Source organism: Pteropus vampyrus, unplaced genomic scaffold (assembly GCF_000151845.1).
Source record: "Pteropus vampyrus isolate Shadow unplaced genomic scaffold, Pvam_2.0 Scaffold44, whole genome shotgun sequence".
Classification (NCBI taxonomy): Eukaryota; Metazoa; Chordata; class Mammalia; order Chiroptera; family Pteropodidae; genus Pteropus; species Pteropus vampyrus.
In genome coordinates this window covers 4,745,749-4,760,202 of record NW_011888825.1, presented here as the reverse complement: position 1 = coordinate 4,760,202, position 14,454 = coordinate 4,745,749, and the positions used below count along the sequence as shown (strand labels likewise).

At 39.5% G+C, this 14,454-nt stretch overlaps 1 protein-coding gene and 1 pseudogene across 5 annotated transcripts in view; both read right to left on the bottom strand.

The window, feature by feature from the left end:
• Positions 1-14,454, bottom strand: part of ARHGAP44 (Rho GTPase activating protein 44) — a 188,067-nt gene that overhangs the window by 70,348 nt on the left and 103,265 nt on the right. For all 5 annotated transcript variants that reach the window (XM_023529951.1, XM_011358973.2, XM_011358974.2 and 2 more), the window contains 3 exons: positions 12,591-12,630; positions 12,094-12,198; positions 3,694-3,770 (listed from right to left, as the gene is read on the bottom strand). In XM_023529951.1, coding sequence (XP_023385719.1) covers positions 3,694-3,734 — 41 coding nt within the window. In that variant the 5' untranslated portion in view covers positions 3,735-3,770; positions 12,094-12,198; positions 12,591-12,630. The remainder of the gene's footprint in view (positions 1-3,693; positions 3,771-12,093; positions 12,199-12,590; positions 12,631-14,454) is intronic.
• Positions 3,104-3,199, bottom strand: LOC111738888 (annotated as a pseudogene).

The window sequence follows — 14,454 nt, the reverse complement described above, 5'->3', positions numbered from 1 at the left end:
TGTTTTCCTGAAATCCTCCTCTCTCACACAATATCTATTTCTTCCTAATTTTACTTTATTATTTTCTCAGTTGTTTTAGTATCTAGGTTTCAGGTTAGAGATCCTACACAAATGTCTCATGATCTCTGGTGCCTGTCTATATTTAAGGGTGGAGACTAAGCAGCTCAGAGAATGTGAGTGAAGGTCATCAGCAGGATGATCTATCTGGGACATTCGTTGGAGCTCTGCTTCCTTCAATATCTTCAGGTCTAGTTCATTCCTGTTGCACTGGTCAGATATCCCGAAGAAGGCTCTTCTACTCTTCTGCCTAGAGAGTAGAGGCCTGGGGGCTGCATGAATAGAGAAAGACAGCTGAAGAGTCTCAGCGTCTGGCTGCATTACAGCACTTAAGTCTCTTCTTTAATGACCCTTACCTGGTATCCCTAGAGGGAGACACTGTTTTGCCCACTCCAGAGAATAAAGCTCCAGAATCTGGCTGGGAAGGGAGGTAAGGGGATGAGAGCCTCTCAAAGGTGAGATAAGTGCTGGGTTTGAGCAATCCAAGTAGTACTTGAATGGCTTTTTACTCACATTCATAATTTCAATCACCTCCCCACCCCCAAAGATCCACTATTCCAGAGATGCCTGGTACCACCGATACCGAGCCTTGTCAGTATTTCAGAGAGTAGATAATGTTGACTCTCTGCATATCCTCCTTTTGCCTTAGAAGCCAGGTTTAGGGGACTTGCTAAGTCAGTTCTCAGTCAATTATATGTTTTATACTTCACAAAATTATGCTACTGTTGTCTTCTCTCCTGTTTTTCCTGCCTTTGTGGATTTATGTCTTTTAAGAGAAAAAAACTATTATAGTGGATTTGGAAGGGAGCAAAATCAGATGTGTGTATTCAGTCTGTCGTCTTTACCTGGGTGTCCTCAATCCCTTTACTCTCAATCTTGCTGTGTCATGTTTTAGCTGTAACTCTTAGAAACAGCATATGACAATTTCATGTTTGTCCACCTGAGATTCTCCATATTATGAACAGTTGAGTTTATTCCATTTATATCTCTTATGATTACAGATATATATTCAGCAACTGCTGTTACCTTCATTTTCTGTGTTCTATTCATTATGCTTTTCTTTGCTTTTTTCTTTTAGTCTCTTTTTATATTTTATTTATTTCCCTTTTCATCCTTTTACTAATTTTGAAGTTATGCATTCTATTTCTATTCTTTTTGTGGTTACTCTTATTTTTCTAACATGCACATTTACTTTAAATTTAAATGTAATATCTTTATCTTCCTCTCAATACAAAAACGTAAAACACTAATTCCTCTTTCAATGTTTCATGTTATTATTTTCCAATATTTTAGTTTCACTTTGCTGTAAACATCCCCCAAATTAATTATTATATTGCTACTTTTAGTTCATGGTTATTTATATTTCTTTGCACTGAAGGGTGAATATGTCACCCCAAAATATGCCGCAATGGCATAAGGATTATTTTGAGCTGAAGACAATTGAGAAGAAGTGGATACAAAATAAGCTTTCTGCCCACCCCACCCACCATTGGCTAGAAGGAGGACGTAAATTTATAAAAGTGTCCCCTTTTCCCTCTCTACCAGGATGGGCAAAAGTTAATCACCAGAGACAGTTCTAGACTCTCAGAAACCTAGAGAAGGCACCAAAGGAATAGCAGACTTTACTAAGTAAGCCTTTATGTTCCATAATTCCCCCATATATTTGCCTTCCCACAATTTGTCACCCCAGAAACTCAAATTTCTTTTCCCTTGTCTTGCCACTTCTTTAAAAATTATTGTTCTTTTGTTAAGATTGTATAGAAGCTCAAGTTCTAGCCACCCCTTTGAGTTATTAATCATTGAGTTCTCCCATGTGTACACACTGTACACAGTAATAAAATCTGTATGCTTTTCTCTTATTTGTCTTTTGACAATTTAATTTGCAGAGCCACAGTAAAGGAACCTAAAATGGGTAGAGGGAAAAGAGTTTTTTTCATTTCCATACCACATTCACTTTTTTTTTTTTAAATGCTATCCTGATACTTACATTTCATTCCTTTCTTTCTATTTCAAATGAACCTAACTAGTTCTTTCAGTGAGGATATATGAGTAGTAAATTCTCTAGATGTTTGCCTGAAAATATCTTTATTATTCTTTTATTCTTGAATAATGCTTTAATTTATCGTAGACTCTAGTTTTCATATATTTTGGCTCAATACTTGAAGATTTTCCTCCGTTATTTCCTGGCATTTATTTTGGCTGATGAATAAAGAGTCTCTTATCAGTCTAATTGCTCTTTTATATTTATCTTTTTCTCTAGTTAAATTTACATTTCTCTCTTTTGCTTAATAATTGGTTTTACTACGATGTGTCCAGGAATGATTTCTGTTTGTTCATCTCAAGCAGGATTTTTTGTGCTTCTTAAATCTAAAGACCATGTTTTTCTTCAAATCTAGAAAAGAAAAATTCAACCATAAACGTCCCTTCTGCATATCTTCTTCTTCAGGAACTACTACTAGACATAGTTTTGTATTCTATCCTTTGTGCCTCTCTATTTAATACTGCCTACACCCTTATTTCATTCTATTCATTCTGGAGAGTGACTGCAGATATGCTTTCAAGTCCACCAATTCTCTGAGTGCAATTTTCAGTTTATCTCAATTATATTTTGATTTTTTAATTTTTATTTATTTTTTATTTAGTTTTATTGAGTAACTGAATGGACTTTTGCGTTAATAAATTAATCTGATGGTCATTTTCCAATGTGCGAAAGCTGGTTCAAATAATAGAACTTTATCACAAAAATCCCCATCATGGAAACCCAGAATGCCAAGATGATGCTCATCCAATTAAGTTTTTAAGTTACAGTAAGTATAACTTGAATTTTAAAAATTTGTATTGTTTTATTTTCTTGAATTCTGCTTATTCTTTTTTTATTTTGTCTGAGTCTTCTGTCAGAAATTATTTTGTTCTTACTTAATTTTTTAAATTGAAGCATAATTGACATACAGCATTATATTAATTTCAGGTGTACAGCACAATAATTCAATATTGTACATACTGCAAAATGATCACCACAATAAATCTAGTTAAAACTTTTTTTCTTAAAAATATGGAATGCTTCACAAATTCATCCCTACACAGGGGCCATACTAACCTTTTATGTATCATTCCATTGTTAGTATATGTGCTGCCATAGCAAACGCTGTCTTTATTTAATTTTTAAATTTCATTTTAAACATAATTACATTTTATTTCATACTGTCTTATTATCTTAGTTCTTAGGGTAAAAATTCTCCCACTGATTGTGCCTGAGGATTCTCTCTCATGATGATTCTATTTTTGGTTTGTTTTTATTTGTGAACTCAAAATCAGCCAGGGTTGTTCTTCTGGGAATCCCATAAGTTCTGACATTTGACATTCATATTTGCTTCTGCTGGAGCCTTAGGGATTTCAACTGTCCTTCAACAGTTTTATGATAATTTCTCCCCTTGTGAGTTGCCTTGCTGCACAGACAATGTAAATATAACTTTGGGGCCTGAGGTTTTGATTTCTCACTGATAATGTTTTCTTCTTCTCCACCCAGTCCTCAGCCAGACTGAAGATGTCCTCAGTACTTCCCTGAGCAGTTCTAGTCCCCTTTAACAGATGGGGACTTACCTAGAGTTAGCAAACCCACATGTGGTGTCACCTTACCCAAGAAGTGTGTCATCTCCCAGGATAGCTGACCCTTCCATCAAACACTGAGCCAGTGTTGTTAAAGGCAATTTTTTCTGAAAAGGAAAAAAAAAAGGTTGTAATGAAAACTACTTTCAACAGTCACCTGCTTACTCTAAAAGAGCAAAAAGTCAAATACTCACCTAGATACTATATTAGCTAATAAACAAAATGGCTTTATGTTTAAAACCTAAAAATTTATAGCATTTAATGATGGGTTAGACTCAGAGATGTCGAAATTCAGAAAATTAAAACTGAATTAAATTTGTCAGTTTGGAAAATAAGGTTTACAAACTGCATTTTAACACAAGTGGCATAGCAACAAGAAAAAAAGAAAATTTCAAAAATTTTTAACAAAATGAGAGCAATGCTTTAGTTTCCCAAAACTAATCTCTCACCTGAGAAGTACATTAGCCTCATTTCATAAATGAGGCAACTTATGGTTAAGAAGGAAAGAAAAAAGTGTTCACATACAATTACAGTACAAAGAACGAAAGCGTCAAGATAAAGGCATACTCCGAAGAAGATATAAAATAGCCAACAAGCACATGAAAATATACTTATCATCATTAGTCATTAGGGAAATCCATATCAAAGCCACAGTGAGATACCACCTCACACTAGGATGGCTATATTAATAATATATATTTTTAAAAATCAGAAAATAAGTATTGGGAAGTATATGGAAACACTGGAACCTTCTTGCACTGCTGGTGAAAATGTACAATGGTGTAGCACTGTGGAAAAGTTTGGCACTATTTCAGTAAGTTAAAACAACTGCCATTTGACCTAGCAATTCCACTCTTGGGTATAGACTCACAATAACTGAAAACAGATGGTCAAAGAAAAACATGTGCATAAATGTGAATAGCAGCACTACTCACAATAGCCAAAAGATGGAAACAGCTCAACTGTTTAAATGGATGAATGGATAAACAAATGTGGCATATCTATACAATGGAATACTATTCAGCCATAAAAAGGAATGAAGTCTTAATACATGCTACAACATGGATGAACTTTGAAAACATCATGTTAAGTGAAATAAGCCAGACAGAAAGGGGCATATATTGTATGATTCTATTTATATGAAATGCCCTAAATAAACAAAGCCTAAAGGACGGAACATAGGTTAGTGGTTGCCAGGGGCTGGGGGTAGGGGGAACAAGGAGTGACTGCTTAATGAGTATGAGGTTTCCTTTTGGGGTGATGAGAATGTTCTGGAATTAGATGATGGTAGTTGCACACTATTGTGAATGTATTAAATGTCACTGTATTGTACAATTTAAAATAGTTAAACTAGTAAGTTTTATGTTATGTGGGGAAGGAGGAAGGAAGGGAGGGAGCAAGAAGCCTGTTACTACTACAGGAGTGTAACATGACCCAGTCCCTCCTTACTATCAACAAGCCCTCTCCTTGCTGAGCCAAAACTATCCAGCACACACTCAAAACAAAGTTAAGAACTGCTAGCATATCTTCAGGTCTTCCGGTCCACACTGATACACAGATAGCTCTTCAAATGGAAAGTGATTGAACTTCATCCAATCCAGAGCATTATTACACAGAGAGCTTCAGTTATAATTTGCTTACTAATCCAGTATTTATGGAGTGCCTACCCAGGTACTACATCTGTGGTAAATGAGATTAGACACTGCCCTCACAAAACTTACATTCCAGTGGAGGAGGACAAATAATAAATACAGAAACTATGAAGGAGATCATTTCAAATAGCTAGAAGTGCCGTGGAAAAGAGAAAGCAGCATAAAGGGTAGAGTGAGCAGCTGTGGGGTATGAAGTCATGATGAAGGAGGACCTCTTAGAAGGAGTGACATTTAAGATGCAATCTGAAGTAAGAGAACAAGTCAGTCACGCCTCAAGAAGATCTGGAAAAAAACATCTTAGGTAGAGAAAATTGCAAGTGCAAAGGCCCTGAGATGAGAAATAGCATGGTCAGCTCAAGGTTCCCAGGGAGGTCAACATGGCTGGAGCACAGTGCGTGACAGGGAAAGCGGTGGAGGAAGAGGGCAGAGGTGAGATCATGTGGGCCTTGCTGGCCAGAGGCAGGTGCTGGAGTTTCACTCCAAGGGCATTTGGGGACCACTGAAGGGCTTGTTTAAGAAGAGCACGATCAGATTAAAATAACTCCAATCCTGAGACAGACAACTGAGCGACTTGAGAGAGGGATGAACTCAGAGACAGATTTTCAGAGCTCCATCCACTAGAACTTAGGAATCTGGTTTGAACATCTCCAGGCCACCTGGACCCTCTAAGGTTTCTCCAGGAAGAGCTGAGGAGAGAGGTCATCCCCCAAGAGTGATATGGAAGTTCAAGTGGTTCTTGAGGTAAGTCAAAGTGGAGAGAGCCGAATATGCTTGTGTGGAGAAGGCCTTCAAAGGGTCTAAAATGTAGTTCCTCTCTGCCCTTAGACACGTCCACTCCACTGAAGTCGCATGCCTTTTACTCAGGTGATAAACTTACTGCCCCATCATTTCAAATAAAATGAGACATTCTTCTTGATAAAAACTAGACCAGGCAATTCAGTATTTAAATATCCAAATTTAAACACCACTTTCTGGTTGTCCTACAAAGCTACTAGGTACAAGTTCCCAGAGACTTAATTAAAGGCACAGGAAACAGTATCTTAGGAGAGCATCTACTCTCACTTCGCCTATTAAAAAAAAGTTATTTAAAGCACTTTTTAGAAAAAAAATGTCTGAAGTGGTTAAAAAAAAAAGTAAAGAAAAAGAATTGAACAGGTATAATTATTAACGCTCACAGAGAGAGCATGGTTTAAGGTATTTCTTAATCAGGGGTTATTTTGTTCCCCCAGGGACATTTGGCAATGTCTGGAGACATTTTTGGTTGTCACAGTGTGAGGAACAATACTAGCATCTAGTGGGTAAAGGCTAAAGTTGCTGCTAAACATCCTACAATGCACAGAACAGTCCCTTGAAATAACAAATTACCCAGCCCAAAACATAAAGGGTACCTAGGTTGAGAAACGTGGCCTATGTGAAGGTCTTCAACCTGCAAAGTCCTAAAATAGTCTAATAACCAACCAATGAGGTGTCCCTGTCCCCGCCCCCATTGAATTGGTCAGTTCACATGAAAAGCCCATTTGTTTTATACCGAGCACACGGAGCCCCATGACTCGGCTTTAGGGCAAGACTATGGCTTTTCCGAGTCCTTCTTCAGAATTTGACAAGGAAGCAAGGTAAGAGAGGATCTTGCCTATAAGACTAAAGGGAACTTCTAATAAGCCAGAAGTTGACATCTTTTAGGGAAATATATCTACCAGTCAGTAAGTACAGTTTTTCCAAATATGGAAAAAGGTTAGTTCAATTAGCCCTGTCAGTGAGTAAAGCAGAAACTGTTCCCGCTGCTGAGTAAATAAGTGAAGATCAAGATCAACATAACAAGAACGGCCTCTGAGGACCACAGGGCTGATCAGCATCCTGGAGGAGGATGGGATGGGACAGCCAAGTATCTGTCCTCCAAAATCCATGCTGGAAAACCAGCCTGAAATGATACAAGTGTAGGGGCCCTCCTCCTGAGCCAGGGAGGCAACATTATTTTTTAGTTATCCTCAGTAATGATTCTGAGATGCTCTAAGGTATCAAAAAGGGTAGTATTATGTGTTAAAGTACCACAAAATGAGAAAATTATTCTTGTTTCAACTGCCTTTTAATTCTTAAGATTTTAACAAGGAGAATACTCTTTCTCCATTTCTTTCTCATTCTCTATCATATCTATCTACAACAAATTAATTATTGAGTACGAAATACATTCATATGGCACGAAACTCAAAAGGTGCTAGACGGTTTACAGCAAAAAGTCTCCCTCCTATTCTTAATTCTCAGCCACCGGGTTCCCCTCACCAGAGACCATGATGGTAATCAGTTTTTCTGTGTATGCTCTCATAAATATTCTCAGCAGATCCACTTATATGTGTGTGTGTGTGTGTACCCATTTTTAGTCGACCCATGTCCCCCCACAAATGTTAGCCTACTATATACACCGCTCTATGCCTTGTTTTCCTTTTCATCTAGAGATCTCTTTCAGGTCATTTCCTACCATGACATACAGAGCTACCTTGTTCTTTTTTTTCCTAATGGCTACACGGACCATTGAATGAAGATGACAAAATTTATTTAAGTCCTCTACTGATGGTGTAACTGTCATGATCCAGGGCCTGTGCTTGTGGCACGGGTGACTCTCATAAGGAAGAATTCACTTCTAGGAGAGGCATTAAGGAGAAAATGAGTACTTAGATTCCAGGGATGGGAGTTGGGTGTTAACTGGGTAAAACCTCAGTGAAAGTTAATAAAGAGAGTTTATTTGTGTAGATGTTTTAAAAATCAAGAAATTAGAAGGAAGCCACCAAAAAAAGAGGAAGGAAAAAATGGATTAAGGTGATATACCTTTATGTTAAAAAGGGATGGGACATACTATAATCAAAGGTAGTAGAAAAGAAGAAGTTAGTAGACTGCAACCCACAACAGACTGCAAATTTTTTCTATTTCAAAAGAAATTATCTGAGACAAGAAAAACTGAGGGCTCAGTGGATGTGGAACACTGTGCTGATCCTATTGAACCTAATGACTGTTTACAACTGAGATATTATTTGCTCTGTTCCCACACTCTGCTCATCCCTACCCACCTCACCTGTAAGGATATTGAGTCTTAAAGTGCCCACAAATCTAGAACAGCCTCTGAAGTTCGTTTACCTGTACCGACAAGAATCTAGGCTGAGAGTAACTGAATACGCAGGTGAATATTAGTGCCCATGTAAAAAGTCCTTATTCAGCAATCCGCAGTCTGGCCAGTGATTTTCCAAGTCAAAAGAGGCGATTGAAATAAACTTTTCTTGATTCTAGAGTGCTGATAGAAACTTAAGAATTAAGGGAAGGAAAGACAGAATGTTCTAGGGTTTAGAAGTAGTCAATCTGACTTGTCTGAGATGACTGTTCTCTCTAAAATTATCTTGGGCATAAGCAACACAGTTTGGGGGATGACTCAGACAAAAAGTCTATTCTAATATCCATTCTGTTCGCCAAACACACACTCTCTCTCCCTCCCTACCTCCCTCCCTCTCTCCCCAACCCCTCTCTCCCTTCCATCCTCCATCAGTATCTACTATTCTCTAATTCCAAGCCCAACAAATTCTTCTGTGGTTCACACCCCAAAAGACACAGCCCAGCCTTGCTGCTCAAGGCTCAGTAGTTCTCAATGGTCATTTCAGTCTAACAGTGAAGATATAATAACAGCAGCAGATTATATTTCTTTAATATTTATTTATGTTATGTATTGTGCTAGGCAATTACATTCATTATCTCAGTGAACTCTAAAACACATTACTGAGTAGGAATTCATTATTGTCATTACCACTTTCCAAATAAAGAAATGAAGGCATTAGAGGGGTAACCAACTCACCCAAGGTCAGGCAAAATTAGGAAGCAGTAGAGCTAGGTTTCAACCTAGGATAGTGGGATCTCAGAGCTTAAACTCAGAACCATCATATTAAATTGTCTCTGTATAGAATAGGAAATTTTTTTTTTTTTTTTTGTAGCTAGAACAAAACTTTACTGTCAGGCTCTGCAGGGCCACAGGACCTCAGGAGGAGTCCTCATGAGGCTGGCCCAGCCTCCTCTAAGGCATTCGATAATATTAGTAATTAAATAGCAACACTCATCCCCCAATCAGAATGTACGACAGAGGTCCCATTGTACCATGTGGTCCCAAGGGGTCTGGTCCCATGAGGTCTGGAACCCAAGATGCAGGGGTGGGGGGTGTTCCCTGATGCAGAACGGTTAAAGCCACAAAAGAAAGGAGGAATGGGGGTCTGGGGTTAGCTGGGCTGGTCCATCACATCCTGGAATCCGGCTTGGCCCTTGAACTGACTGTGTTTGCTGACTGGTTTGCTGATGTATTAGGCAAATTCCATGCCTAAAATACTCATGGGTTATCCATTTATGACACAAATCTATTTTTAACATTGTCTACCCCATGGTAGGCCCTGTTCTAGACATTAAGAAAATAGCAGTGATGGGAAAGACAAGATCTCATGTAGCTCAGGTATCAGTGATAGGGAACAGACACATATTCACCTCTCAGCTTCCCTTGCATGTAGGGAAACATAAAAGAGATTCTTCTGGGTAACATTTTTTTCCTTCCCTGATAAAAATGAAAAGAGCATGCAAAGATAATTCATTTTCTCTCCACCCTCACACTTCCTGCATTTGTTGTGGTTATGTGAGGATGTGATGCCTGGAGCTGCAGCAGCTACATTATGACTATAAGGGGAAGCCTGCCCATTGCAGAAATTCTGAAACATAACTGATGAACAAACCTTAGGACTGGCTACTTCAGATATCTTGTTAAGTGAGATAGAAAGTACCTTTTTGCTGAAATCACTATTAATCGGTGTATTAAATTAACTATCTTTTATTTTTTATATTGTGAAACTTTGACATCTGGGGCCTTGCTAAGCCTGGAAGAATTGCCCCTGCCAGGGTTGGCCAATTCCTAGAGATAGTAGCTGACTCTCCCATGAGTGTGCCTTTCAAATGCAAACCAATCAACTCAAAGCCCACACCACAACCAACTCCTTTGTGGAGTTTACACACTACAGGCCTCCATCTATCTGCCCTGCTCACCCAGGAAGAGGTTCCAAACAACTAAAGACAGCCCCTGTGTGCCACAGCCTGCAGAAATTACTCAAATTAGCCAGTCCTAAGCCTGCTCACCCTGACTCACCTGTTCCTTCCCCTGGAAACCACGATAAAGGCTCCTGCCATATTTTCCTCGCTCTGCCTTCTGACTGACCCTGGTGCTTCCCTATGTGGCTATGTGTAGTATGGCATGCCCGGTCCACATCTCCCTCACTCCCCCAAGAAAATGTAAGTTAACAAACTTCCTTTCCAGTGTCAATCATCCCCTGACCTGCTGCCCTTGCTATAACTCAAATTTTATATGAATATGCTGTTTTTTAGAATACTCAGGGAGCCAAATGCTTCCTAACTGATATAATTTGCAAGACTCTCAATCCAATTAAAACTCTACAAATCTAGGTTACTTTACCTTGTCTCAGGAAAAATAATGCTAATAGTAATCAACAGAAAAGACCAGTTTCAAGTGTCCGGTGGTAACATTCAGATGGTACTCGATACCAAAACCTACTATACTATATATCAGTTATTTCAAAAATAGTACTTCTTGAAACAAAAGAAAGGAGGTGGGTCTCAGGCAGGCCTGGCTGTGCAACCCTACCCAGAACAGCTCCTAGAGTCCCATATTAGTATTAGAGATTTCTCTGATTAAAGGGTTTTATGTCTGAAGCAACTTTGTAAACTCTCCCTTTAGACTGCTCAAGTTCCCCTTGCTGAAATTCCTGATAGATGCAGAATTAGTCCCAAAGACATTTTTCAAAGCTGTGAACATTTTATTTCTACCACATGTAAGTGATTCCTGCTGAAATATTAAGAAAGATGAAACCAGAGCTGGGAAGAAAATGGAATGATTGATAGACCATGCAAAGTAGATTCTTATACTGCAGTATGAGATACGATGAAGAATCAGGGCATGTTACATGACAGTTAATAGAAATGAAGCCAACATAAGGTTGGGCGGGGTGCTCTGGGAGACCATCAGGAAGTGAAAAGTCAACAGTAACTCCGGATCAGAAAAAAGTCTAACAGACACCAAACATGTGGATTATAGACTCAAGGAAGGAGAGAAAAAAAAACCTCCTAGATTGCATATCTTCTGTTATAAAGCCAAGGGAACATCTAGGAAAATATTTTAATCTTTGATGGAGGTCAGGGTGTGGAAGGTCAATAGCAAAGTAATCCTGCAATGACCGTTTACACCAAGGACTGTCCAATGAAATCACATTGTGGAATGTCTGTTATTACTAACGCAGGTTATATACAAAGACATTAGAGTACATTTAAAAGGTTCTCTTTATTGTTTCATTATAGCAAAAACAATTTTCAAGGGCCTTTAGAGGTCACGGGTAACCTCTAAAACCACAGTATAATTTTTTCCATGAGATCTTAAGGTGTTATTGTGGCAAATGGAATCTGAATGAACTGAAGCACGGTAAGGGCAAGGTTAAAGTTCCCCTAAAGGTGGGCTCTCAAGAACACCTTTGTGAGCCTCTGGGTTGCCCCAGCTGGGGGAGGACAAGGAGAGGAACAATACCTTGCCTGGTGAGGGTGGGGATGCTTCAGGCAGGGTTCAAGGGCAGAAAGAGGTGGGAAGGGCTGCCACATTGTAGGGAGATTCTCAAACATAGCAATGGCTGTATAAACAGACACACTAAACAAGGCCCCAGGAGTAGGCAAGTTTTAAACTGCCCAGGACTAGGAGGGCACTTACAGAGCGCTTGTCGGCTTCTGCCCCTTGCTGGCCCTGGAGACATGCAGTGAGCTTCTTGTGCGTGCTGTGTGAAACTTGCTTCACCAGCTCCAGGCGCTTCTCCACCTACAGACAGAGCAGTGGGGGGAGTCACTGGGTGAAAACAAGGTCAGGAATGGGTTGTACGTCTGGACAATAATGGGAAAAGAGTGTGACCCATGTTTCTGCAGAGTCAGGGACTGCTGGGGAGACATCAGTGCTGGAGTTCTAGAATGGGGAGTGCTCACAGACTCTGGGATTCTCTGCTAACCATGTAATGAAATGGATTTAAATGTCTCCCAAGAAATCTTCCCAAACCATTATTCAAAACACAAGGTACAATTGTGAGGAATAAAGTGTGTCTTTAAATAAGTTGTATAAGGAACAACTAAGCAGTTTAAATAACATTATGAATGGCTTGGTTTTAAAGTGAAAGAAATCTTTGGTGTCTATCAACTAAGGGCCAACAACAAACTTACCTGAAGAAGGTCTTCACTCAGAACTTCAGTCTTTTCTGCCCTACAGAGAAAAATTAGAAACATCCAGTTAAAAAAAAAAAAGGCAGGGGAACAGTCTCATTCTAGGAACATAGTCTCATACTTACTCTCTACTCTTCGTTTATGAACAGATTAGAAAAACAGAGACATTAGGAGCAAAAATTTCTAACAAGAGAAAATACGGACAATACTGGAATTAACCAGAAACCTTAAATAACCAGCAAACAAGATATTCTGAAGAGTCTGCTGCTACAGACTGGAACCTATATGAAGGATAACAAACACACTTCTTTTGTCCCCAGACCTTTTTTTAATTAGGTTCCAATTAATTAGGTTCCTCCTCTTAAACCCCTAAAAGAAAAACTGCAAACAGAGAGACAGCACTGAGTCCTGGTGACAAATGCAAATGTCAACACTAAGATCTGGCAACCAGTGTCAGGCCCACCAGGAAGTGAGGGGCTTGAACCTGAGATTAACATGTTCAGGGAAAAAGCTTGGACTCTGGCTGAAGTAGTCCCAACCTGTTAGGACCCTGGCCTCACATCAGAGGAGAATGTAAATCTTTGGAGCAAAGCTTTCTCAACTTATTGCCTTGGGATTCCAGGGATAAGATTCAGTCAGTGACTTCTTTCACACAGGTGTATTCTCTCTCCTCACTCTCACACTCTCACAACCACCGCCCCCCAACACACAAACTACAAGTTCACGTGAAAAACAAATCATTGAGACTAGGAGTATATCGAAAAAAGAAACGACATATATAGAGCCCAAAGGACCTCAATGACTAGAATTATCAAAGATTGTAATATGTATAAAATATAGAAGAACAAATGATATATTAAAAACTCAGTGAGAGGATTTCTGCTTCTGAGAATATGGAGTAAGCATATTCTTTTCATTAAGTACAAACAAAACCCTGTGACATTATGTATAGAACAAACTAAGAAAAATACAAGGTGAGAAGAAAGAGGACTGGCTGGTGACCACCAGATTTTTTTGCTTCAGATATTCCAGACTTGACTGCGACCTGGAATACCAATGGGTGCAGACAAAACAACTCAATGAAAGCCTGGTCTCTGTAGCCAAAGGATCAGGAAAGGGGCAGCCTAGCAACATAGAACATTTACAGACAATAACTGCTGACTCCAGCCAAACACTACAGAAATAACTGTTTTCCTAGCCCACCCACACCAGCAAAGGCTGAGTGGGGAGCAGGGAGTAATGAGGTATATACCCTTGCTAGGGTATAACTCAAACCACCCCACTCACCCAGGCCAGGGTAGAAGTGTCAGAGAAGAATGAGTATAGAGCTGGGACATTTATCACTGCTAAGCAGTGACAATGGAAGCCACATGGGTAGCCTAGACATCTATCCTCACCTGGTAGTAGCAAAGCATCCCTCCTCCTCTCCATGGTGGTGGTGTTACAGGAGGCCCCGTAAAGGTCAGGACTTTTACTATACCCCAGTGGTAACAAGGCCACCCTCTTCCATGGTATTAATGGAAGCCAAGTGGGGAGCAGAAATGAGGTACTCCTACCCTTCACAGCCAGGGAGGAATGAATGAAGGCCTATTGGGAAGCCAGAATTCCCACTCCCACCCAGCAGTAATGAAGAGCACTCTTGGGGGAGCAAGGACAAGGAAGGCTGAGTGGGGGATGGGATCTTCTACTCCCACCTGGCAGTAACAAAGCAGAATTCTACCTTCCCCTGCTGGCTTTAGAGAAAGCCAGGTAAAAGAGAAAGTTTAAATATGATCCAGAGTCTCATAATATAATACTCACAACCCAGGCTTCAATAAAAAATTACTCATTATGCTAAAAAACAGAAAAACCTCAGATTGAATAA